This window comes from Grammomys surdaster, unplaced genomic scaffold (assembly GCF_004785775.1).
Source record: "Grammomys surdaster isolate TR1022 unplaced genomic scaffold, NIH_TR_1.0 126131, whole genome shotgun sequence".
Lineage (NCBI taxonomy): Eukaryota > Metazoa > Chordata > Mammalia > Rodentia > Muridae > Grammomys > Grammomys surdaster.
This window is the reverse complement of record NW_021620939.1, coordinates 1736165-1763783: the sequence shown is the minus strand read 5'-3', so window position 1 is coordinate 1763783 and position 27619 is coordinate 1736165. Positions and strand designations below refer to the sequence as shown.

Here is a 27619-nt window from a genome sequence, read left to right as displayed (position 1 = left end):
GCTGGTCCACTTCCTTAAAGTTTTTAGGTGACCTGTGAAGGAGACCTGCCCCTCCCAACCCCTGCTACACTTCCACACTAACCAACTTTCTGGCCTCACGTGACGCCTGCCTCTTCTTTCTGCCTTCTTTCTTTCTTCTTTCATGTGACGCCAAACTCCATCCATTGATGCTCGATAGTTCATTCCTCCATGACAACCCCTCGCAGGTCTCCCTCAGAGTCTTCTCTCTCTCCCAGCTCACACTATTGACCCACTTTCGGAACACTACTTTGGTTGGGCGTGGCTCTCCTGCCATAGCATCTCGGCACCCTCCACTTTCCTATCCTGGTATTTATCGTGTGACCTCCAGCCTAATGTTAACTTAGCACCATGCTCTCCCTACCACCTGCTTGCTGTCACTGCTCCTGGTCACTCTTTCTCAGGCTGAGAGTATTGAGTCCTATGCTGCAAGACCTCTCCTCGAAGAGTCCCCAGCTCAGCCACTCACGGCTCCTCTTGTGTTTCCCTCAAGTGTATAATGTAAATGCCATTGCTATACCACCAGTGCCATATCTCTATCTTAAGCTCTGATGTCTCCCCTGCCCTCGGCCACATCCCTGCCTATCAGAGTCTGAGATTCATTTGATCCAGCCTAGAACCATTCATTGATGCTCTCCCGGCCCCAGCCCCCATGCTCGCCTGGTGTCCCCGGTTGTGTTCACAACACTGCTGTAGTCCATCAAGTCCATCTCGCATGCTCTCAGCCAGCCTGTTGGCAGACTCTGTTGGTTCCTGGCAAGCATGAGCTTAGCCTACTGTACATGTGAGTAGGCTAAGCTCATATGTTCTGATGGCTACAGAAGACTCTGGAATGACCTCCCATTTCATCATATCTCCTGTGGTCCATGAGGACAGGAGCCAGGTGATCTCGCAAAAGCATGACCCCATTAGCCATGGACCCCAGCCCCCAAGTAGATCCTCGGGCACCTTAGAGGGAAGCTACGGTTGGATGTAGGATGCTGTGGTCCACAGCACTGGGGAGGTAGAGATAGGAAGATCAGAAGTCCAGGCTACTTGGCTACTTTGAGAGTCCACGGCCATCTTAGACTACATGAAACCCATAAAAATGAAAAGAGGGAAGGAGGAGTAAGAATGGAAAGGGGAATAGAAGCAAGCAAGACAGAGGGGGGAGGGGCGAGGGGGAGGAGAGAGAGAGATCCCCAGGACCCATGTAAAACTCGAAGTGTAGTGACGCACGAGGTTTCCAGTACTTGGGCAACAGAGGCAGGAGGATTCCTAGGACTTGCTGGCCAACCAACCTTGTCCAGTCAGTGAGCCCCCAGTTCCCAGTGAGAGACCCTGGCTCAAGCTAATGTGTAAGGAGCAACACTTGATGTCACAACACAGCTCGACTGCATGTCCCACATGTGTGCATGCACACACATGTGCACGCACGCCCAATTCCTCATTCTGGTCCCTTCATGAGCTGGTCTCACAATCCCCTGACAACCCCCACTCTCTCCCAGCCGCTCTCGGCTCTTTGCTCTGCATAGAAAGCCCATCACCCACAAGAGCTTTGTTCTTAAGCTTAACTGGACCTCTCTCCCCAATGCCTAGACCATCCCCTTCCTGGATGGCCCTAAGGCCATTAGAGCCCTACCCTCCTCATCCATCCCCAGCCCTGCCTGCTCTCTCCTTACAGTGCTGCTCACCAGGGCACTGCAGCCTGCTGCTCTCCAGACACGTTTATTTTCCTCTCCTTGCTGAGGGCAGGGGCCTTGTTTGAATCCACTTCTCAGTTCCCTGTATCTACACCCGTGTCTGGCCTGGCCCACAGTGCTCACAGCAAACATGCAGTAGATGAATGAGCGAGGAATAAAGGCACCATGACTCACTCTCCCCAGTTCAGAGCCTGCCACACAGTAGCCGCTCAGCAAAAGAGAATATAGCCAAAGGGCAGGTAGCAACACAGGCTTCATGAAGGTTTCATGGATGGGGAAGCCAGCACACATTCTTCTTATAGTTAAGTGGAAAACTCAAGAGAGGCTTGAATCTGGGTGGTGAACATACATGTCTTATATTTCCTCTGTAAATGAGGACGTGGACACTGAAGAGCTGCGGCTGTAAACATGCTGTAGAAAAGCCCCACTTGCAGGGCACCGTGGTGTCCTCCATATAGAATCATGGTGGTCAGGGGGTGGGGGTGGGGTGGGTTCCTCCTGATCTGCAGTCAGCACCAGGCCAGGGGGCTCCGGTGAGAAGGGTCACCTGGCTGTAGTCTCAAGAACAGAAGGCACCACAAAAGCCATGGCAGAGAGAGTCAGCCCGCTTTGGCTTCAGTCTGTGCCCGCTGCCTACTGTCTGTGCCCACTGTCGGCTCCCTTGACTCCGCTGTCCTTGTACAAGGACTGTGATCTGTTGCAGCGCTCCGATCTTGTGCTGTGTGAAGTGAGAATGTAGGCAGCTCAGAGCCCGGATAGAAACTGCTGGGGACATACATTCCCTACAGACAAGACTGCCCACAGGCTGACCACATTGTCCCATATTCTGCCTCCTCAGACACGCACGTAACCATCCAGAAGCTTCCACATACATTGCCTAAGAAAGTGCCCCTGTGCCTGGCTCCCTTACTGTCTATGATGATAAAGGCGGACTGGCAGATCACGGTGCCCAAGGGTACCTGGACACTCTTCTGTTTTTTGTTTCCTTTTCTTCCCTCCCTCCCTCCCTCCCTCCCCTTCCCTTTCCCCCTCCTGTCTCCATAGTTTTCACTGTTTCCTAAATACCTCTTCGTTTTTGCATGCAGTGCCTCATACACACCCCAGGTTCACCGCTGGTCCATACTTGCTCCCCCCATTAAAAGTGGAAAGCAACAGGAGACAGATTCCAAGCTGCAAACCCCTCACAGCTCAGAGGAAAGACCTCTGTCTCTTCTCTATAGTTAGAAGGGTCAGACTTACACACTCTCTCCTGATGAGATTTGACCAAAGACAAGCCCTTGGGGGAAATGCCTGTCTCCTGAAAAGACATCTTATCGACAAGGCAGATTCCCCTCTTCCCTGACTGCCCACAAAGCAGCCAGCCCTTCCTTCTCAGGAACTGTCTTTTGTCTGTTTTGTTTAAAAATAAACTTCAGAGAATGAATTGTGGCTTCTTAAAATGAAGCCACTTCTGAGGAAGTCTGGCCCAGGCCTGCGCACACGGGTGCAACACAGCATTGAGTTCACTGGCTTCAGAACAACCTGGAAGTTTTGAGAGGTTGGTTGCTTGGCATTCAGTCAGGCTTTTGGCTGTTCTGTCTTTTCACTCAATTAATACCTGGCCCTGAGCAGGGCTATTAGTAGCCCATGCGTGCTTGCAATCCCTGGTAGCTGAGGCAGAAACCCTGTCAAACTCTGACTCCCCTCTGAGCAGCCTGGGGTACCTGGCCCCCTTAGCAGACCAGCTGAGGTTTTGGGGTGTTGTTTCACTTAACACATATCTTACTGTTGCATAGAGGTTCAGTCGGTCCACATGGGTGCTCGTGATACCTCACGAAATGAGAGGATGATTCTCACCAGACTCTGGGGGTTGGGAGCCCTTAGGAGGATGGACTGGCTCAGAAGACTTGTAGGCCTGTAAAACTCTGAGGGGTGGTTATGGGATGGGTGGTACTTATCAGTGTATCTGGAAAGGAAAAGCTTCAAATTTGCCTGGGTGTCTGAGGAGAAGGCAGGAAGCCGAGTCTGGAGTCTAAGGACGTCAACTGTTAATTAAACACTAAGGCACTTAAGAGTAGGCATGTGTGTGTCTGTGGGGGCTGGGGGTGGGATTTGTACTGGGGGGAGGTATGGGGGAATGTGATATTTATGTGTGGTATGCGTGATGTATGTGTTGGGGGTGGGGTGTACTCATGTGTTTGGTTGCTTGATTTGTTGAGGCAGTCTCTCACTGTATAGCCCAGGCTAGCCTTAAATTTCCCATCCTCCTGACTGCTGGGGTTGCATGTGTGCCTCCACACCCAGCTATACCTGTACATTTCTTGGAGAGCAGCCATCCCTCATTCCATCCCCAGCTCACAGCAGCTTCCTCCCTCTCTCCCCAGGACCAGCTCTCAGAGCCCCGCTCCCCAGCCAACGGAGACTATCGAGACACTGGGATGGTCCTCGTAAATCCCTTCTGCCAGGAAACACTGTTCGTGGGAAACGACCAAGTTTCTGAGATCTAGATGCAGCAGCCTCCGCTTTGCCACTCCCTATTTTTGTCTCTAAATTATAAATATACAAATATATATATTATAAATATAACCTTTGTGTAACCCTGACTTAATAAGAGACATTTTCAGCTTTTTTTCTTAAGAATTGTCAACATCTTTTTTACAAGTGTGGTTTAAAAAAAATTTACAGAATGACCCATGGCTTTATAAAATAAAGGTATTTCTAAGCAAAGCAGTTGCACTGATTGCTTCTCTTAACTGTTCTGGGCATGCAGAGGTGCCAGGAGCCCTGGGCAGGTGAGGAAAGAGACCAGTCTCCCGTGGAAGCTGGATGTCAGTATGGCCAAATGAGTGTGGCTATACTGTGTCATTTGTTTGGTCTTGATGCTCTGGTTCCCTTGACTCAGTGTGCCCACATCGCCTGTCTTTTTGTATGTGTCCTAGTGGCAGGAACTGGGGCACCATGAGAGAAGACACAGGCAAGTGTATAAAACAGAAGGGAACTTGTCAGCCTGGAGCCTCACTGTACCATCACTGAATATTGAGTATGACAGGATCGGTGAAGGCCATCAAGGCATCAAGAGCCTCCAGCCCCCTTTTATGACCCCACAGGATGCTCCCACCGTGTGAGAAGAAATAGGACTGCCTTTGTCTGGCAGAAAAGTGGTCCCTAGAAACCCTTCTTGGCTTCCCTTCCAACACCCCACCCGCCTTGGACCCCATGCCTCTCTTCCCGGAGGACAGATGCAGATCTCAACCCAGGGGCTAATGCAGCACTTGCCCTGCCCTGTTCAAGGATCAAGTGTTTGCTGGGATTCAGTATTGCTTTCTCCAAAGGCAATGACAGTGTGCCCCCGAGAAACAGGTTTATCTAGAAAGCCTTGTGGTGTAGAACTATTTTTTTTAACCTTTCCCCATTAAATCTTTAAAGAAAAAGATTGCCAAATGAATCCCTTGAAAGAAGTGCCATTCTGTCTACAGGCAGAAGCACAGCAGAACTGCCCTCAAACCTGCCATCCGATTTCACCGTCCCCGCCCCCTTGTTCCCCTGGGTCCAGGTCCAGCTGCCTTCCCAGCCCACACTGTACCCAGGGTGGCCAACAAGGAACAGACTCTCAGAGACCCAAGAGGGGCTTCTGGAGCCAATCGCTTTTTCTCTGTTACTTTCCTAACCCACCATGGCTAGGGATTTAACTTCAACCCCTCCCCCCTCTAAAAGAAAAAATAGTTTGATAGTATATTTTGAATATAGATGTTCTTATTATCAGATTGGAGCTTGAATTTGACTGTTGATTTCGATGTCTGTGTTGTTGCTGTGGTCTTCTCATCATGACTGCCTCTCTTCTTCCATTCCCCTTTTCCAAAAGACGGCCTTCAAAACTAATGTGTGTTCTCAATGTTATATGGACCTACTTAACACAAGTCTGCTTGTGTCTCTTCAAAGACTTCAACCCACAAGGAAGCAGGTTAAATGTTGTGCGGAGATTTCGCTCTCTAACATGTTGCTGTCTGACTGTAACCTTATCATAATATTTCTGTTAGCTACTGCATTGAATATACCAATGTGTGTGAGTATGTATTGAGAAAAACATGTTTGTAAAGTAAAATCTATATATAATATATGTCGAAGACACATATGTTATATATACATTTGTGGATGTATGACTTATTTTTCCGTAGCCACAGAATTCAGCTACCATGTATATATAAATAAACTTATTTTATTACCCAGAGGATCAAGTCGCTAAGACATTTTTGCATTCTTTTCATCTAAAAAAATAACCGTTAAGTCTCCCTTCAGTGGTACCCGTAACTCTCTTGTTTCCGTGTGTACTTATCTAATTGAACATTGTATTGAACTTCACAGTGTGATGAGGAAACAGGGTTGGTGAGATATTTGGTAAAACTGATCTCTTAGAACAAGAGGATGAGTTTCCCAAGGGAGAGTCTGCTCTCTTCATGTCTTTGAAACATTGGTGTCGGGGCTGGTGAGATGGCTCAGCAGTTAAGAGCACTGACTGCTCTTCTAGAGGTCATGAGTTCAAATCCCAGCAACCACATGGTGGCTCACAACCATCTGCAATGAGATCTAATGCCCTCATATGGGTGTCTGGAGACAGCTACAGTGTACTCATAATAAATAAATAAATAATCAAAAAAAAAAAAGAAACATTGGTGTCCATCCAGGTGTCTCCCCTTGCCTGTTCCCATCTCCAGAGGACCAGGTAGATTTAAAGTAAATGTCTTTGGGTCTGAGAGTGTCTAAAATCACTTACCATCACCATTCTCTGGGCAGTAACAGTGCCTAGACATGGATGGCACCTTTATAGTCAGTAGCTTGAACCCTGCATTTGGCCTTGGATAATACATCCTGGAACTGACTGAAATGTATCTCCATGGAGCCCAGCAATAACACCTAGATTAGAAGGTTGTTACCATAACCCAGTCCCCAGTGCACCATGGAAGCTGCAGAGGTGGTATTCATAGAAAGAATGCCACATCTATGTAAGCTACAGCCTATAAGCTACTAGCCTTTACTTGATTCAATTGGCTCCTTAATTTGTTAATAAGATAAACAACATTGACATTTAATCTTGCGTCTCCCGAGAGGTAATGAGGTACCTCAGTAAAGTACCTTACAATCAGGATCCAAGTTTGATCCCCAGAACCCATGTACAAAATCTGAGTGTGGTGACACGTGCTTCTAGCACTAACTAGGTAGGCAGAGCCAGGTATATCCCTGGGGCTCACTGGCCTGCAAGTCTAGCCTAGTTGGTGAGTTCCAGACCAAGAGGAGACCCTATCTCAAACACAAGACAGCCCCTGAGGATGACCCTAAAGTTGATCTGTGTCCTCCACATAAAGACACAAGGCAAAAGTAACAAAGTCCCTCTTACATTGTCTCAAGTAAACAAAACAGGAGGAGGAGAAAGGTTGCAGTCTTCATGAAGAATAGAAAATAAAAGAACACACAAAATTCTAGCAGGGGAGCAGCCCAGGTGACCCTGCTGATGGCAGCTGTTGGAGATACCCTTATTCATTCCTGGATTAACGAGGCTTTTTCAGCTCTGTACATTTTGGCCATGGGATCCCAGGGATCTTTTATTACAAAGGGAAAGAATAGTATCTATAAGATAATACTTCTGAAATTCTAGATTATGTACCCAAAACAGCAGTATATGCCAACCATATATCAAACAAATCAGAGAACGGAATTGTGCTCAGAGTTGGGGTATACTCGGTACCTACCAGAAATGGATTCCTGTCCCCTTTTCCTGCCTGAGGTCAACCCTCACATTACGGACCAAGGAGTCCAAGGTCCATCTCTGAACCTGGGGTGCATGCTTTCAGTTCACTAAAACCTCACTCAGCACATGGTTTTTTAGGGCCATGTCATGCTCAGGCTAGAGGGACCATTCTAGCCCCCAAGAAGTGATTGAGATATAACCATTGATGGTATGACTTGGAGGATGCCAAAGGCAAGGATTAAAACCTGGGGTGCCCACTCACAACTGTCAGTAACTCCTGTTCAGAGGATCTGACACTTTCACACAGATATGCATGCAGTCAGATCACCAATGTACATAAAATAAAAACCCGGGGTGCAGATAAAATTCTAACTTGGAGCACCTATGGATGTTTTCCAGAAATCCCTTTGTTGTTCTCCCTTTTTGGTCTTATTAAAGGGTGAGACAGAGGTGGATGGGAGACCAGAGCCTAACAGCTGCCCAGCAGCTCAGGTCCTAAACTAGCTCCAGAGCGTCTGCTGTGTCAGAATTAGCAATCAAGCAGCATGTACAGCAAGGTCTAGTGGAGAAGAAACATGGCCGACGGCCAGCCGCTGACAAGCAGAGTGTCAGAGGTCAGACATGAAGGGGATGAGAAAACGGAGCTGGAAGGGGCCTGGGACAGAAGCCAGACCTGAAAGATGAAAGCATGAGGAGGTTTGCTTTGTTTTCCTTGGGCCTGTGGGGCTGCCTTCCTCCATGGCTGGCTCAAGTGTGCACACAGGGACGCGCATGCATATATGAAGGGATACAGACAGCCCTGTAATCGGCCCTGAGGCCCTTATACGAAGCCCAGCTTGTAGTGAAAGATCTGGATATCAGAACGCTTGTCATCTAAGGTTCTGTAGCCTGTTTCCACACCAGTGAAATAGGGACAGCTTGTTGCCTGCCTGACCCTCTCTGTGGTAGTGACATACTAAAAGCCATGGATTGGGGTTCACAGATTATCTACCTAGTATGCGTGAGGCCCTGGATTCTATCACAGGAATTAGAGGCAGAAGGATCAAAAGTTAAAGTCTTCCTGGCTACATAAGAATTTTGAGGCCCATCAACATTAGAGACCCTGTCTAAAAAGAAGTAGGCAAATCTAGATGACCCATTCCCACAGGCTGCACTGCTCCACCCCAACCCCCCGAAAAGTCTGGATGGCTGGGCACATGACCCAGCAACAGAGAATGCCTGTGTGCCTCTCACAGGCTGGTGGGGCGGTTCTCTTCCAGCTCAATGAATGCCAGAAGCTCATGGAAGGCAGTAGACAAAGAACACGGGGACAGGGGAGCTTCCAGAGAGGCCCGTGACCAGGCCATGGGGATGCTGGGGCTGGCAACCAAAAGCCACTGGACCCTGTAAACCTGCCAGGCACCACAGAGGCAGAGAGAACGAGCGAGAGGAGAGTAGCAGCGGACTTGTCCTCGGGAGTGAACGCCAGCATGTCCCTGCAGAGGCACAGAGTGTCATCCCTCAGGGGAACACGATCTCCTTCCTCCCTGGATAGCCCCCCAGCATCCAGGACCAGTGCTGTGGGTAGCCTCGTCCGTGCCCCTGGGGTCTATGTAGGAGTAGCACCCAGTGGTGGCATAGGTGGCCTCGGTGCCCGAGTGACCCGCCGGGCCCTGGGCATCAGCAGTGTCTTCCTGCAGGGCCTACGGAGTTCAGGCCTTGCCACTGTTCCTGCTCCAGGCCCAGAAAGGGATCACACTACTGTTGAGGACCTGGGGGGCTGCCTAATGGAGTACATGACCAAGGTGCGTGCTTTGGAGCAAGTCAGCCAGGAGCTGGAAACACAACTGCGGACTCACCTAGAGAGCAAGGCCAAGCGCTCCGGAGGCTGGGATGCCCTCCGCGCCTCCTGGGCCAACAGTTACCAGCAGGTAAGTCGTTCAGCTGTGCCTGGAAGCTTGCTAGAGGTCTGAGAGGGCATGGCAAAGGCAACAGCCAAGATGGTGTGAAACCAGAGGCCAGGGAAGCTGGCCACTTCCATACCTAAACTGCTGGTGGTCTAATGTTAACACTGAGGCCTAGGCATAATGCACCCCCCCGCAAAAAAAAAAAAACATTCCAACAATGTTCTGCAAGCAATCTCTCACTGCATACACTTCTCAAATGAGAAACTCAAGTTGTGCACAAGGTCCCAGTTCACAAGCTAACAGAGCAGCTGTTCTCAACCTGTGGGTCACAGCCCCTTTGGGGGTCACATTGCAAACATCCTGCAGATGAGATGTTTATACTATGATTCATAACAGTAGCAAGAATACAGTTATGAAATAATAATTTTATGACTGGTGGTCATTACAACATGAGGAACTGTATTAAAGGGTCGTAGCTTTAGGAAGGTTGAACACCACTAGAATGGAGAGATGCAGCAGATATCTGACCCTGGATTTTCTTTCCCCAGAGTTACACTTGTCCTATTATCTGGGATTGATTCTGTCACTGTTACTGAAAAGGGGTTTTGAGCCATCATAGAACTCAATACCATTGAATGGGTGTGCTATTTTAAATGATGACTAAATAAATGGAGGGATGTTCCTAAATCCAGATACAATGGGTAAATGGGAATATAGACCATAATGGTAATTTTCATTTTTCTATTACCAATGGGGTGTGTGTGTGTGTGTGTGTGTGTGTAAACAAATGAAGTTGGTGTTGATATCTTGTTTAACTCAATAAGGCAAAAATTACTTCAGCATGAAATCAATATAAAAATACCAGCACAACAGTTTTGATTCAAATAGAACTTTCTGGAGGATGGAAGTGTCACCATCTTGGCTATCAGTTATGTGACCTCTCCTGGGCAGACATGAACAAGTACATTTCACCCCAGACAGGGCAATACCAACAATCAAATGCTTTACCCAAGTCTAGCTTGGAGACCAATGAGGTTATTGGGGTTACTTACCAAAGTGAGTATAATTGACTCAAAGGAGACTGTACCCCTGAAAAGTCCATGAGTGAGACTCATGAAAGCTGCACCCTTAGAGCTCCCTGCCCAATTTGCAGGTAGCTCTACAGAAGAGTCTCCCCTCCCCAGAAAGGGTTTATTGCATATATAATGGGTGAGGGTGTGAGTCTTATAATGCTCTAAGCCTTCTGAGTTTCCTTAAACTCTCTAAGTCTTAGGAGCCTCCTCTCTCCCTTCCACTCAAACAATAACTACACTACACCATCAGTGGCAACGGAGCCCTTGGAATGTGGCCATTGAGACTGAGCACTTGACATTTTGTTTTGCTCGGGTTTTGTTCCTTCAGATCACCACAGTCATCTTGCTGGGCAGGAGTGTGGAAGCCTCCTTTCCCTGTCACCTGATCAGGGCTGCTTCCTGTTCCCTGAAATAATTTCCACAGAGCTCTAAGTTCATCCACCAATTGTGCCTGTAAGCTCTGGTTCTGAGACTGGAAGCCTACAAGCATTGCCCGTCTCAGCTGGTTGTTCTGGGGGTAGCTGGCTTATCTCTCCCCTTCCTCCCTAAATGGTAGCCTTGGAATGCCTGTGAACTAAATCAGTCTGTAATCCAGCTAAAAGTAGCCAAATCCCATTTGCTCTCTGGAGTCAGGTATGCAGGCTAAAAGGAGGTCACGAACAGTCCATGTGTTGTGTGGTTGGGTGATGCCAACAGAGGCACACATGGAGTCCCCCATTTCATCCCATGATACTTCTTCACTGTTCTCAGCAGCCAATGGAGAAGAGGGTACAATACTGTTCATCTGGCTGGTGTAGGTATTCTGAACAACTCCTGAGTTGTGAGGGAGACCCTCAAACATCTAGGGCCTTACAGCCTGTACAAGAGATAGCCACTCCTCTGGGAGTCCCCACAACTATCTTGATTTCAAATATGTGTGACCTATTAACCCGTAGAACATCCCATATATTCCATCTCAACAGCATCTGCTGGACAGTGTGATACTCAGATGCCATGCACAGGTACCAGGAGGGACCAGGTATCTCAATATCAAGGTTAGAAAGTTCAGCTACGAAGCCTAAGGAGCAGATATTGCAAGTGGCTACAAAAGCCCAGTGTGCAGATGTTGTGACTGGCTACAAAAGCTTCTGCAATGCATGAGCCTCAGTTTCTCATCTAGAATCTGGATTTAATAATGTCTACATAATCCAGCAACTCTATGTAGACTAGAGAGCTATAAAATACCTCAACAGAACTGCCATGACGAACAGACACCAGAACTTCAGCTTTGCTCCTGGTGGTCAAAATCCAAAATGACAGCCATTTTCCTCTAAAGCTTTTACCAGTGAGCTACTAGATATGAGCAGACACTTCCCTCCCTCCTCCCCGTTCTCCTCCTTGATTTTAAGCTTCACTCTGATTCCTCGGCCTTAAAACAACCCAGGCCCTTTCTCCCTAAGCAGTGAAAAGTAGTGGAGAAATTCCCAGGTGATGGCCTCTGAGATCAAAGAGGACCCTATGGACCCCTGGACCAGCAGGAGGTGGCTCTGTTTCCTGACTTCGTATGAGTGGGTGATGCCAATAACTACCTCTGCTAGGAGCATCAGATCCCTTTGTCCTCAACAGCCAAACACAAACTTGCACTGAGAGCCTTCCCAGTGCCCAGCTGCAGATAAAACAGCAGAAGAGCATCCTGTGTAGTGAATGTCAGCGCATAAGGAGAGGGCTGAGCCAGGGTGAGGGAAAAACTGCCCAGGGAAGAGATGGGGAGGTGGAGCACCTGAAAGCTTTATGGGAAGAAGGGATACTGAGGTCTCCACAGGCAGAAGGCAAACAGAAATCAAAATCGTTGGAAGGCCAGAGGATCAGGGTTCTTAATGGGCTTGTCATGGACCTATTTTCTCTTCCTTGGAAAGTCGGCCTATACTCTGAAAATTGGTCTGTTTGGAGAAACTGCTAGAAGCCTGAGGGTGCCGTTCATTTCTCTTGCCATGGAAGCTGTGGGCTGATATTAGAACCACAGAGAACTAATCTCACTCACTGGGTCAGAAGGGCAAGAGGTCAGCATGAAGATTGATCCTATTGTCTCTGAAAGGAGAGGGGCAGGACAGAACTCTGAGCTGGTTTAATGTCTACAACAGCCTGAATGTGTTTTCTAAGGGAAAGAAATTCCATTGCTTTTTTCTTTTCTGTTTAATGCGCACACACTTGTGTGTGTTGTTGTTGTTGTTGCTGCTGCTGCTGTTGTTTATTTGTTGATACAGGGTCGTGACTAGAGTGGCCAATTACTTTGTAACCCAGGCTAGCCTCAAACTTGCAGCAATCCTGCTATCTCAGCCTCCCAAGTGCTAAGATTATAGACTTGTAATACCACACCTAGATGGAGCCACCCATTTCTTATAAAATCTAGTTTGGCAGGGCAGGCTGTGAGCCAATGAGTCTGCCTACTGAAGCACATGAGACAGAGAAGCATGTATTTGGGAGAATTCTTAGGGACAGGGATGAATAAAATTGGAATAGTATTTCAGTAGGTAAGGGGAGGGGAGGAGACACAAGGTCACTACTTAGAGGTAGTCATAACTTGTTTTCTAAGAAGAGAAGCTTCTGGTTTCCTAAGGGCTCTTGCTTTGCTCTAGAGGGTGGAGCTGAGGAGAAGAGTGGCCGAAAGAAAGCACACAAAAGACAAACTGTCACCCAAGCCCCTCCCTCCAAGTCCCTCTCATATGTCCCTCTCAGTCACTCTTGAATCTCTTATGACACCTTGTAATATAAGGCTCATGTTGAACAAGTTGAGCCATGTAATGAAAGCAGACATGGTACAAAGACCAGGGACTTTGAAATCAAGCAGTCCCAAGGTCAAGCTCAGACCCTTCCGTTTGCCTCCTGCACGACCTTGAACTGGCTTCTACAATGATGTCTGCATTATCTCAATTTCTCATAATAATGATGATGTTTGGAGGTGTCTTTGGCATGATAAGATATCTCTAGTGAGGATGCTTTAGAGGCCCACAGCAGAGATTAGACCTAGCAAAAGGATAAAGACTGTACCTGCTACAATATAACACTGGTCAGAGATGGTGGCCTATGCAATTAGAAAAGACATGTGTAAGAACTAGAAAGAGAAAAATGTTGATTCTTTCCAGAAAACCCAGAGAGCTGATGTAAAAATTATACAACAAACACAAAGATTTAATTGCCAGGTGGTGGTGGCACACGCCTTTAATCCCAGCACTTGGGAGGCAGAGGCAGGCGGATTTCTGAGTTTGAGGCCAGCCTGGTCTACAGAATGAGTTCCAGGACAGCTAGGGCTACACAGAGAAACCCTGTCTCAAAAACAACAACAACAACAACAACAACAAATAAGTCACAGGTTATAGGATTTCACCAAAAAAAAAAGATAGGTATACATAAGCAACAACAACAAAAAACAATTGAATGAAATTTTCATTTATCATGCCATAAAATAAAATGCCTTTAAGGAAACCTAAGGAATATCCAAATTCTATAGCGATGGCTCAGTATAGAGCACCTGTCTAGTATGTGCAAGACCCTGGGTTTAATCCTCAACACCAGAAAAAGAAAAAAAAAAAAAAGAATGTTTTATCACCAGGTGGTGGTAACACATGCCTTTAATCCCAGCACTGGAGAGGCAGAGGCAGACAGATCTCTGAGTTTGAGTCCAGCCTGATCTACAGAGAGAAACACTGTCTCAAATACAAATAGTTTAATCTTATAAAATATGACAGCTTATTAGGACTCTAGGTCCAAGTCAGAGCAGCGGAGGCCACTAAGCCTCTCAGAATAAAGAAGTATCCATGGGTCTGTCCTATAATAGGAGAAGACACATCTCAAAGATCTCCTCTCTAACCGAAAGCCCTACATCCATATTTAGGAGCAGTGGGAGGAGCCTGGTAACCGGCTGCACTCTCCAGAAGAACTAACTTAAAACTTAATCCAGGCAGCTGGCACAGGCAGAGGGAAAATGTGGCAGAGTCTTTCTGGGGCATTATGGAGAGAAGTGGCTGAGGCAGGCAGAAAAGTGGTGAGGGGGCCCCCAGCGTCCCCCGGGGGAGTGAGGCCGAGCCACTGAAGCTGAGGACTCCATTTAGGCAAAGAAAACCTCGTTCATCCTTGTCTGCCAGGGGAACTGCACAGACAGACTCATTTATCGGCTTTAAACGAGCCAGCCTGGTGATCACAGATGCATTATTCAGCAGGAATGAGAAGTTACTTCAGCTGGGAGGTAATGAAAAACCGCAGAGGGTTGCCCCCCTCCACACTGACCAGCTACTGGAAAACAATTTCCAATTTATTTATTTATGTATCTATTTACTTCAGGAGCCATTGAGTAATCGTAAGTCTTGAGGAGAAACTGTACCACAGTGAGAGACGTGGAGTTGGGCAGCCTCGGGAGACACTATACAGAAGACAAGCTTCTGTCTGAACACTAACTGCCTAGACATGCCTGGCCCAGCCCAGGCTGAGTCCTCCCTCCCCTTCTCCCTCCTCCCCTTCTCCCCCCAGCCAGTTCCACCAAGCCAGAGCCTCTCTAGGAATCATGCCCTACCTTCCGTTTCCTTTTCATTAGCTTACACTCCCATCATCAGGTAAGTGTCCTTCCCCTCACCATCAGGGGCAGCTCTGAGCAGTGCTAGGCAGCAAGTAACATTTTATTATTGTTCATGGTTTGCCATGAAAACCGAAGCATCAGGCATGTCTCTTACTAGAACCCTGGCTGTTTATGTGGATGATGAGAGGAAACTCTCATGCTAAAATGTCTTCCCAGGAGGAGACATAAGCAATGTCTAACTCTCCTCCTACAGTCAAAATGACACCACAAATGTTAACCGTGGGGAACTATTGAGTTTATCAGGCTTCCTTACAGAGCCCAGAGGCGGGGTTACTTACTGGAATGTAGAAGTGTTAACCCAACAGAATGCTGACTTTCCTTGTCTTCCTTGTGTATTTGTGACTTTCCTAGTCTTCCTTGTGTATTCTAGCTCCTCCCCAAGACCACGCGCATGTGCAATGAAGGCAATGCTGTGGCCGATGGGTGGAAGGGAGCAACTGGATGCCCAGGTGAGGGTCATGTGACCTTCCTTAGCTCTCTATAGTTAACAATCAACAAGCCCTGCTGGAGTGATTTTTTTGTAGGCAGCATAGCTGAACTCCCCAAGATGGTGGTGGTTTGGCTCTGAGGTTTGTGCTATACAACAGTCTCTGTGGCTCAGGTGTATTCACTCCTATAAGGAATGAATCAGACAAGATGAGGAAGAACCTGGGGCCTTCCAGGAATTCACTGTGAGGGATCCCAGAGGAGCCTAAGGGGACCTGCCTGGGGAGTAAATCTCTCTGGTGTTTCTCACAACCATAATTGGTAAAGAAGCAGCCAGCTCTGGACCTCCAGAGGGGGCCCACCATAGACACACACACACACACACACACGCCAGGCCAGGGACAACCTCCTGGGGAAAGCCTTGTACAGACCCAGAAATTCCCACGTACAGTTTCCTATCCAGCCAGTGGTGAATGTAGAGAGGAGATATGTGTTCTGGGGTCCCAGGGGTGCCCCAACAATGTTTCCTAGCAAAACCAAGTATCTTGATAAGACTTGTGAGGATGACAGCCCTAAGCAGGACACTGACTCACAGGACCTCGAATTCGTATCTCCTTGTTTCCTCAGAGGTGGATGGGGTCTCCTGGAGAGATAGGATCACCAGTGCTGTCTGCCCGGATGAAGGTCTGGGTGGCTGCAACGCCAGGCAGTCTGAGATAAAGATGTCAGTCGGCCAGGGCGTTCCTCCCTACAGGAGCCATCTGCTTCCTGACCCCTCGTGTATGTCCACATTTCTTCTTGCAAGGGCCCCAGTTCAGTCCGATTAGAACCACCTTCATGGCCTCATTTTAACCTAACCCTCTCTTTAAAGACCCTAGTTAAAAAAAAAAAAATGGTCACATCCTAAGGTACTGAGCAATTAGAACTTCAACATATAGACTAAGGGGACATAATTCAGATCATAACCTCCAACTGTATTTTATCTGTCTGTCTGTCTGTCTGCCTATCCATCCATCCATCCATCCATCCATCTATCTATCTATTATTTATGTATCTATTTATTTATTAGCTTATCATGATATTTGGTTTCTTGAAATAGGAGGGTCTTAAACTCATCTACTCCCTCGTCAGCATCCTGAAAGCTGTGCCACCATGACACCCCTAATTTATAAAGAAACTGACGTCTGCAGAGGAATGAATATCCCTTGTTAAGTTTGTGTTCCAGCCAGGAGCAATTCAGTGTTGTTCCGCCCCACCACCATCACACCACCACCCCCAGCCACCACAAGACACAACGAAAAGCTCCCTGCTACCTTCATTTATAAATCCAGAGGGCCCTAACTGAACCTCATCATCTACTATGAGAACCCTCTTCCTGTTCAAATGGAGGACCACAAAGGTCCTCCTCTGTGAGGTGGTTAACCTCTGGGATGGGTCTATTTTCCTCCCCTTCCTTTCCTCTTTTAATCTAGACAGCCACATCACAAAGGGTAGATTGATCTTCCCGCAGGCACAGCTATGACTAGAACTAAGGTCTGTAACTAGGACGCAGGAGGCTAGGGCACCTTCCAGCGCTTCAGTCAGCTCCAGACTGACTTGAAAGTTTATTAGCTTTGCTTGCTAGGAATGGTGAGGCCTCCCTTGGGACTCCTTTTTTTTTCTCTTGCAGTGCTGTTCAGGCTCAGAAAAAAATAATGTGCCAAGCAGTCAGCCCTGGAGGCAGGACACCTTCCTTTGATGGGAGTTTAGAGGCTCCCTGGGGTGTGTGGTTCCTACTGCCCCAAGCCACTGTTCATTGGGAGCCTGGGAAGCTGCCTGTGTGGGTGGGAGAGGTTTATGCTAAGATGAACCTGGAGCTTTCCAAAGCTTGCTGCATGGGATCTGTGGCCTCTACCGGTGACTGCTTCCCCCAAACACTGAGCCTCCTGCCAATCTGGAGAGCTAAGGACTCTTGGAAAGTAGTGAGAGGTCATACCAAATGTTGTAGACTGGATGGTGTCCTGGAAGGTTCTCGGTCTAAGAATGAGACATGAGCTTGTCGAAAGCCACCAAAGACAACAGAGAATCTTGATTACATCTGCAAAGACCATGTTTCAAAAAAAAATCTTGGAATTAGGATTTCAATGAATCTTTGGAGCAGTATGTAATGTAAACCGTTACTGTAGGTATTAGTTAGTTTGGGGTTTGTTATTGTTGTTATTGTTGTTGTTGTTGTTTGGGGGGGGCTTGGGTTTGTTTTGTTGTTTTGTTCTATTTTTTATCATATATTCCTGGTTCCCAACATTCTATTCTAATTCTTCAAATACCACTTCCAAAGTCCACAACTAACTACCAAATTTTTTCATATCTAACCTACTCCCTTCCCATTTGAAGTCATATTCTGCCTCCTAGAAAACTATAAATTCACTAGGGCAAACTGAAATGCAGACAGCCCCAAGAGAGAGCTGCTCATCATGGAGGGACACACAGTTACTGTGTGATGGGGCTAAGTTACATCATCTCTCTGAACCCTGTTTTCAATGGTTAAAATGGAGGGACCCGCTCCCCTGGGTCTCATAGAAGACACAGGAAATAAGCCATATTCTATCTAGTTCATAATCCTGTAAGGCAAGTGGCAGGATCTTCTTTGTGGGCCTGAAGGGATGAGTTCCACTTGACTCCTTCTGGTGGCTCCATGGCTTTGAGCCCATTAGACAAATCCCTTTTACTCAGAGGCTCATCTGTAAAATCAGAGGGCAGGGTTCTCTGACCTTCCAAGTCTCATGCTATCACCCTATCTATAAACTCCTGAATCGTGGGTAGACACTAAGAGGAAAAGACGCCCTCTCCCCGTTCTTAGAAATTTGGCCAGACTAGACATGTTCCACACATGTAGTCCTTGCATTCCTAAAATTCTGATGGTGACCTGTCCCCCACCAGAATGATGAAACAACTGTGTTATTCATCTCACGTACCTGCCAAGATAGATCTCAGGGACTGCCAGATGAACTTATCCAGACCAAGAGTTAACCGGGAGCAAGCAAAGCCCACACAGGATCAGAGTTCACAAAACCCCAGGTTAAATTAAACCAATACACAGCTGGGGTTCCTGAGTTAGCCAGCTCTAGAGCTGTACTTGCATGTAGGTAGTAATAAATATTCATGAGCTGTCCTCATCCTCCTATACCCCCAAGGTGGTCATTTTCAACCTACTCAACACACTGAGAATTTCCCAGTATCAGAAGTGTGGTCTGGTCTTCCTTGAATTTTGCAAAGATGGCTTGGTAACAGGAAATAAGAAAGGACAGAAGAAAGACAGAAAGGAAAGGGAAGATGAAAGAGGAAGTCAGGCAGGAAGGAAGACAAATCAATACAAGGTAGAAGCTAACAGGGCATGCTACACATTCCAAAAGACCTGAGTTCACACTCTGGCTTTACCGTTGACTGGCTTTGTGACTTAAGACAAACCCTATAACCTCTCTGGATGAAATGCTGTGGGCCAGAAACGGAAGATAATATTCACTCAATGGGGTTGTTGTGAGACTTAAATAATTTATTTCAAATCTTTAATGTAGTGCCTGGCCATAATAAGCATTCATTGTGAGTAATCCATGTTATCATTTGTTATAGTTAAATAATAATAACCATGAATATTGCATAGCCCTTGTAGCCTGTCTACCCAGCCAATTCAACTCGGTAGTATGGCGGTGGGGGAGGAAGGAATACAGATAGTATCTGTACAGTGACACATAGGGATGGACCCCAGTGTCTCTTTGTGGCCATCAATCCCAGTGTGGCCTTCAAGCCAAAAACCCAGAGCTAAAGGAGACCCCTCCATGAGATGGGGACTGGGTTGGGGGTGGGGGGAGTCCTTGGCTGTTGCCTCTTGGCAAGTGGTGCCACCTTCTGGCTGTTCTAGGATCTGTCCTACAAACCTAGCATCTCCACTCCTTTGCAAAATGTTCCTTGTATGTCAGGTCCTGGACTCCTTGAATCACCACTCTGTCAGAGCCACCTCGCTTTGAGAGGCCCACCACACAACTCATGCCACACTGCAGCCAACCCAACCATGTCAGAATTTCCACGACAGGTCTCAAATTCCTTGAGGATTCAAAACCAACCATAAAATCTCCCTCTGTTCGGAGACAATGCATAGAAGCATGCCCATCCTTTTTCTCTGCCAATGCTATTTGAGACAGAAGAAATCCCTCTCCTCTTTGAGTTGCGTTTAGTGTTGTTTTCAGGGTTTAGGCCAGAGCTTGAATCTAGAGGCAGAGTCTCAAGCTCTGAAGCTCATTCTACAAACCCTTTCCCAGGTTCCTAGCGCAGTCCACTTTCACCTCCCGCCCTGAAGACGAAGGAACTAATTGCAGCTGCCATCATGGCGGTGGTCCTTCTGAAGCTTAAAGGAACATAGCAGGAGGGAGGAAGGCTTTGTCAGTGTCAGATTAGACTACCACTTCCCAGCCTGTGTGTGTAATTAGTGTCACACGTACATACAGAATCTTTCACAGTGGTGGCACCCATTGGTCCTGCCTCCTTGCAGCAGCCTGACAGTGTAGCATTTATCACAGTAGCTACTGTGGAGTTGTCACAGACTCCCTTTTATTCTGCTCCTTTCTGAGGCTTTGAATGCAGACTGCCATGTACCAGGCGCTATGAGAATTCAACTTTTAAAGAGTCCAGGTTGTGAGCCATGGACCCTGGAGTCGAGGAAGAATGTTGAATCAACACATCCACACACTGGTCCAACCACATTACACTGTGACAGCAGAGTGCTGGGCATGGGACTGATGTCAATCAAATACAGACCAGGAGGGACATGAGAGCTGTGGTCAAAACACAAGTTCATGTAATAGGACCCGTCCCTAGATCTCTCTCAACCCACTCAGTGGAAAACAGACACTGCCTGTGACACAGAGTGGAAACACAAGTGGTGTCATGGTTTTTCTGATCACTGGTAACCAGACATGGAAACACGGTACCCGAATTTGGTAGTGCATATGGGTTTTTATGTGTATCAAATTCAGGTCATCTGGCTTGCTTATAAGCACTTTACCTGCCCAGCTAGCTCCCTAGCCTAGTCCCAGGCTCATAATCCCAGAGATGGGGAGACATAAGAATCCCTGGCCAGCCAGCCTAGACTAATCGGTGAGCTTCGAGTCCTAATAAGAGACCCCATCTCAAAAAAGAAGATGGAGAGGAATAACACTCGAGATTGTCCTCTAAGTACATGTATGCACATGCATGTACATGTATGCACACAAAGGATCTTCTCTGAGAGCCACACCTGAAATCAGAGAGGAGCCCTGGTAGCGCGGATCCCAGCATATTCCTGAGTAGCACAAATATCTTTGCCATGGGCGAGCACCCAGGAGCTAAATCTCATCAGAGGAAAGTTAGAAATAACCGTTTCCAAATAGCTTCCTTTCAGTGGCTAGAAGGGACATCTAGGAGACTCAAGCAGTGTGAAGTGTGTCCTTGAGTTCTGTCCTTGACCTTCCTGTGCCTACAGCAGCCTTACCCACTGCTCCCAGGGTCTGCAGCAAACTCCACTCCGGCTTTATGACTGCTACCCTGGGAACCTGTCCTTTTCTGTACCTCTTCATTCCCAGTGGTTCCCACCTCCATCTCAGCACACTTCCCCAGAGAGTGACTCTGTCTTAAGCACTGTGACTTGTTGACCACTGGACCAGTTAAATTATTTTCTAGTTGACTTTGCATATAACCACCTCGTTTTATCTTAATTGTGAAATATTTTAATATGAGAAGAGCACCCAGCACTCAGCACGTCCACCCTTAATGTTACACATGACACACTTTACTTGAAGCAAAACTCAAAGATTTTAGATATGATGCATGCAAGGGCTGCAGTCTACAGGCTGTCTGCTGGCAGGGTCCAGGATTTCAGGGAAGGCTGGTGTCTATTGTATTGGATTGTATAGCTGATTGTATAAGACTCATTCACATTACAGAAAGTAGTCTATATAATTAATAATAATAACAATAACAACAATAATAATGGACTGAGTATATCATTATTGTTACTACTATTACCATGGTGATGCTGGGGTTGAACCTTGGGCCTTATGCATGCTGGCTTGGTTCTCTGTCACTGAGCTATTCCCTCAGCCTCTTCTTTCTAAGACAGGGTCTCACTTAAATGACCAAACTGGCCTAGAATGTACTGCGTAGCCAAGGCATCCCTTGAGTTTGTAGTCCTCCTCTCTCAGCCTACAGAGTAGCTAGAAGGACAAGCCTATACCCCATGGCCAACACCATGCACATGTCAATTTTATCTAACATTACCCTCACAGAAACATCCAGAAGAATGATCAACCAAACACCCAGGCACTAGAGCCTAGCCAAGGAGCATCCAGCCACTGGGCTGAGATTGTTCCAGTTTTCTCTGTCACAAGTAGTTGGGGTGAAGAACTTCACGTGCATATGTCAGGAATGGTGTACATCCATTCGAGAAACTGTGTTTGGGTAAATCAGGTTGTTTGTGTGTGGAACAAGTTACATGGCGGTCAGAGGTCAACATCAGGTGTCTACCTCAGTGGCTCTCCCCTTATTTTTTCTGACATAGTCTCTCATTGAACCTGGAACTCACTCTCTGGATACGCTGTCTGACAGGCAAGCTCCCTGGTGTACACCTCCACGCCCAGCACAGCATTTTTTTTCCCATAGGTCTGGGATTTGAACCTAGATCCTCATGTTTGCACTGAGCCAACTCACCAGCCCAGTGAATCACTTTTTTATTAAAATAGAGTCCTTCCTATCCTTGTGTTAATCATCTCCCACCATTTTCACACCGAGAGGTGTGGGACTGTGCATCACAGCAGCGACACAACCCATGAAGCCTGAAACCTCTCTTATCTGATCCTCGGTAGCAGAGGTCCATGCCTGCCGTTGACAGTACACAGTACACTGGTTCATAGCATTGCCAGATGGCTCTGAACTGGCCTCACACACCTCCTTCCCAGAGCTTTCGGGGAGCCCTCTGCCTTCTTCATCCACTCCTCTCACTACTCGCCTTGGTCTTGGCCTGGTCTTCGTGAACGGATGTCTCCCTGTCTCACAGGGCTCAACTCTTTCAATGCATATCACTTATTCATCAATTTACCAAATACTTATTAAGGGATTAGCATGCACCTGCTGTGGCTGAGATAAAGCTGCCCTGCTTCATAAGAAGAGACATGGCCGCTATTTGATGTCCGAGCCGTGGTTTAATCACAGAGAGAAGGCAGATGGCTGAGGGTAGAGCTTGCTGGCCTGCCCTGGAGAGGGAGCACCGTGAAAAACAACCAAATGGCTGGCAGTGTTTTGCAGGCTGAGGATGCTCAGCTGGGAAGTAAAACAACAACTTGGCCATCTGCCCAAAGCGTCTGACAGCCAGGGGCACCTACATCATAATTCTCGGGAGGATGGAGCTCTGTTTCATACTGGCATCCATAATACAGTCTTCTGGTGATTAAACAGGTTTTTTCTTCTGTCCTGCCGTTTGACCTTAGAAAATAAAACATCTGTGATAATAAGAGAGGGAACGTATATGAAAAAGGTATTGCCCACAGTCAACGCAATAAAAAATGGGGCTACTTACAGCCAGTAAACAGGAAGGGAGCAGGCTGGAAGGATGGCTCAGCGGTTAAGAGCACTGACTGCTCTTCCAGAGGTCCTGAGTTCAATTCCCAGCAACCACATGGTGGCTCACAACCATCTGTGATGAGATCCGATGCACTCTTCAGGGGTGTGTGTGTGTGTGTGTGTGTGTGTGTGTGTGTGTGTGTCTGAAGACACCTGCTACAGTGTACTCATATAAATAATAATAATAAATAAATAATATTATAAAAGGAAGGAAGGAAGGAAGGAAGGAAGGAAGGAAGGAAGGAAGGAAGGAAACTAGCTTGCTTCAGCCAGAAAGTCAGCCTGGGAGTTAGAGAACAATGTTGGAGGCTGGAAATCATGACATCCGAAAAGATAGAGGAATGACGCAGGCATTAAACCCCAGAGAAGCAGAAGCTGCTGAAGAGAGTGTCAGGGGAGAAAGTGCTAAGGCAGGGGAATGCCAAATTATAAGACCATTGGAGCTGTTGAATTTTAAAACTCAAATGTAGCTGTGTGCCCACAGCTGGTGAAGTTTTTATAGGTACTTTTCCTCCTTTGGAGTTTTTTTTTTTTTTTGTTTCAAGACAAGACCTCATTACCGTAGCCCTGGCTGACCGTAAACTCCTGCTTTTCCTGCCTCAGCCACCCAAGTGCTGGGGTTACAGGCGTGCGTGTGGTATCTTGATAATTTTTAAAACTGAACTATAAGGATAAAAAACAGCAAAGATTAATGAAACACATATTCCAGATGAGGTACACATAATGACCTCTGAAGGTGAGGCCAGAAGCTGATGAGGGCAGAGATTTTTAAGTCAGACATAAGATTTGTAACTGTTGAAACATGTGTGGGAAGTCAGAATTCTGATCTCTATAATATATCTGTGTATCATTATATGCTTGAAATTTTCCATAATATATATGCTTTCTTTTTTTAATTGTTGAGGACAAAAAGAGCCAGATGAGGAGGCTCCTGGCTATAATCCCAGCATTGAACAGGCTGCTGAGTCAGGAATGAGAGAAAGTCACTGACCAAGGGACACAAAGGTGCAGAAAGACAAGGATAAGGATAAAAGACAGCATGAAAACTGTGGAGATGTGCTGGGCATTCTGGGATGGGTTTTGAGGGATGAATAGGAGCTCACCTCACAAAAGGGGGGAAGGGCTAGGTAAGCCTTGCCTGTGACATTTGTACACAGCAAAATGAGGCCAGAGCTGGAATCTGGAAAGTCTGAGCTAGTCAAAAAGAGTTCAGCCCCTGAGAAGAAGAAAACTTAGAGAAAAGCAAGGTCAGGTTATAGGGGGCCTGTACAGCAAGCTAAAGAGGGAGGGTTTATCAAGAGCACATCTCACAACCGTCTAGTACAGCGGTTTTCAACCTGGGGGTCAAATGACCCTTTCACAGGGGTCACATATCAGATGTTTACGTTACAGTTCATAACAGCAGCAAAATTACAATTATGAAGTAGCAAGGAAAATAATTTCATGGTTGGGGGTCAGCACAAGATAAGGAACTGTATTAAAGGTCACAGCATTAGGAAGGCTGAGAACCACTGCTCCAATAGAAGGGGGTGGAGATTGGAAAACAGAGAGGGACAATAAGTGGGGGTCAGCTGGCTACCCAACATATTCCCCAAGGCCACTGAGTCTTTGATGTGCCCAGTGCTCAAAACAGATTCCTTTGGAGGAGTCCAGACAGCGGTGTGACAAGCGTGATTCTCAGTGTGGACTAAGGTGGGTTTCCTGGCATTTCTGTGTGCAGGAAGCGACTCTTAGCCCAGCTTTGGTTCTCCACAAAGGAGTATTGGCAGATCAGTTCAGCTGACATCTACTATACCACACAGGGCAGAAATGGGGGTTTCTCTTGTCAGTCAGCAGGCAGGAATGACAAGAGCGCACCTGCAATCCCAGTATGCTACAGGCTGAGACAGGAAGAACGCAAGGTCTAGGCTAGCCTAGGCTACATAGTAAGATCCCGTCTCAAAACACAACCTTGATAGTCATTACACTCTGCAGTAAATGATACAGAGAAAGCTAGTGAGGCAGAGGTGAGTAAAGAAGAGGACGTTCTGTTTGAGGTGAGGTGGTCAGGATGAGGAGAGATCCAGGCAGAGGCAGGGGGAAGACCAGTGTGGTCTGGAAAGGCCAGAGTGACTGAGCCTGGGAACAACTGGAACACAGGCCAGCATGTAAAGCCTTAAAGACCACTGTCTAAGGCTCCACGCTCCATTCCCAATTGTGCCAGCTAGTTTTATGTCAACCTGACACAGGCTTACAGTCACTGGGGAGGAAGGAGTCTCAGTTGAGAAAATGTCTCCATAATATTGGTCTGTAGGCATGATTGTGCAGCACCCACCTTTGATCCCAGCACTCAAGAGGCAGGGGCAGGCAAGTCTCTGTGAGGCCAGCCTGGTCTACAAATAGGTAGGTGAAATCAAGGTGGATGCCAGTGGCACATACAATTTCATTTCATTTAAATCCCTGTGGATAGATGTGGTCACTTCCAGCCCTGAGACTCAACCAGCATAGCAGGAAGAATGGGAGAATAGCACATGGGAGCCAGCGGGCAGAGGTGCATCCTTAGTGACGCATGTGAGTGGGGACTTAGCAAGACGGACGGCTTCAATGTAATGGTAATCGAGGTGTGGCTGGGGTCCTAGGCACAGGTTTTGGCTTCTTGTTTATTAATTGCTAGACGCTGAGAATCCACCCTTACTTGAAGTCAAATAAACGTGAAAATGTTTCCAAGGGAATCTCATGTCGCTGTGCCATCTGAGTTAATTTCCCAGGAGCTCAGTCTTGCCCAGCCCTGCCCCCTCCAAGCCTGTACATAGTTCTGGCTGCTAGGACATCAGTATCTTTAACTCTAACTGTTGGGCTCAAGTGAGAACCTTCTTAACATGTTCCTTGTCTTTGCCACTTTTAAAAAACACAATCAAGTTTCAACCCCTCACCTGCTACCACCAGCTCCATTTATTTTAATAACTATGTCCCCAGTGATGCAGCAACAGGAAAGGATAAGATCCAGAACATCAGCATAAGCATGACGGTAAGGACAGTAGAAAGGAGAAATTGAAAAAAAGTTATATATATATCTTAATTCAACTTATAATTAAGAATTATAAGTCTTAATTCAACTGCCTGTGCATTAAAAAGAAGAGAAGGAAAAAAGAAGAGGAGGAGAGGAGAAGGAAGAGGAAAGAAGAAGAAGGAGAAGGGGAAGGGGAAGGGGAAGAAGGAGCAGGAGAAGAAGGAGAAGGAGAAGGAGAAGGAGAGGGAGAGGGAGAGGGAGAGGAAGAGGAAGAGGAAGAAGAAGAAGAAGAAAACATAATAAGCTAAGCAAGGGGCCAGCAGGATGTAGCTCAGTGGTAGACTGCATGCCTAGCATACATGAGACCCTCAGTTCAATCCCCAGCATGCGTGCATGCACACACACACACACACACACACACAAAGAAGAAGGAGGAATTTAAAAGAACAGATGGAGCGGGAGCGATGACTGAATGTGCACACCAGTCTAATTCATCCATTGTACGGTTGCTTTGTACAAAGACGAATAACAATGATAATAATGGCCACCAGGTGTGGAACACTCTGCCTGTGCCAGGCCAGCTGCTCAGTGTGTTCCACGAGTTGAGTCATTCAATGTGCACAATTAACCCACGCAGAAGTGTAACTGTGGGTGAGGAAACCAAATCTTGCTGTTACTTACTCTGTAGTGAGAAGTAGAGCTGGGTTTAAGAATAGAAGAAGAAGCTGGGCGGTGGTGGCACACGCCTTTAATCCTAGCACTTGGGAGGCAGAGGCAGGCAGATTTCTGAGTTTGAGGCCAGCCTGGTCTACAGAGTGAGTTCCAGGACAGTCAGGGCTACACAGAGAAACCCTGTCTCGAAAAACCAAAAAAAAAAGAATAGAAGAAGAGTGTGTGAGTGTGTTTGCCAATAGGGTGTTTATACTGAGTAAGAATGGATTGATTCCAACACATTGATGATGGGGACAAGGGGCAGTGTCAGCAACTTTCACTGAGGCTTTTTGTAGCTCAGCCTAAAAGAGTGCTCTGTCATCAAGAAGTGTCTTCTCTGTCCCCTCTTCACCTCCCACAACCAACCTTGTTGATACCACTGTCATTTATCATTAGGAGGATAAATCCCCCATGCAGGCCCAAGAGCCTCCTCTGGTCCTCAGCATCCTCTCTAGTGCTTCAGTCTTCCCTCCATAACCCACATCACACCTGAACCATGCTCAGACTCTTACTACATCTTCCAGGGAAGTCCCTGTCCTTTCTCATTCATTGTCTGTGAGTCCTTCCTTCCGTTCCGTAGATGGCCTTGGCTTGCTTGCCCTTTAAGCCTCATCTCCCGTAGCTGGTTGTTCTCCAACAGCAGGCACAGAACCTGCTGCCAGACAAACCATACACATATGCAGAAGAAACAAGGGCAAGAGTGAATAAGGCTATACAGAGAAAAGCACATATGAAATAAACATTATAGTCATGTAGGGTTTATTAGACAACCAGGGTTGTGAGGAATGGCGAGTGATCTAGACGTCACAGGCAACCACGTGAACAACAGCAAGGGCATTCTGGATTCCTGAATCCAGGGCCACTGATTCTCAAAGGT

General features: G+C 47.0%; 2 protein-coding genes across 2 annotated transcripts in view; both read left to right on the top strand.

Annotated features, from left to right (window-relative positions):
* The window catches only part of Tmem108 (transmembrane protein 108), a 283476-nt gene extending 277569 nt beyond the window's left edge, over window positions 1-5907 (top strand). Inside the window, exon 6 of the mRNA XM_028756764.1 lies at window positions 4064-5907. Coding sequence (XP_028612597.1) covers window positions 4064-4186 — 123 coding nt within the window. The 3' untranslated portion in view covers window positions 4187-5907. The remainder of the gene's footprint in view (window positions 1-4063) is intronic.
* A 2873-nt stretch (window positions 5908-8780) lies between these two features.
* Window positions 8781-27619, top strand: part of Bfsp2 (beaded filament structural protein 2) — a 51859-nt gene continuing 33020 nt past the window's right edge. Inside the window, exon 1 of the mRNA XM_028756789.1 lies at window positions 8781-9332. Coding sequence (XP_028612622.1) covers window positions 8892-9332 — 441 coding nt within the window. The 5' untranslated portion in view covers window positions 8781-8891. The remainder of the gene's footprint in view (window positions 9333-27619) is intronic.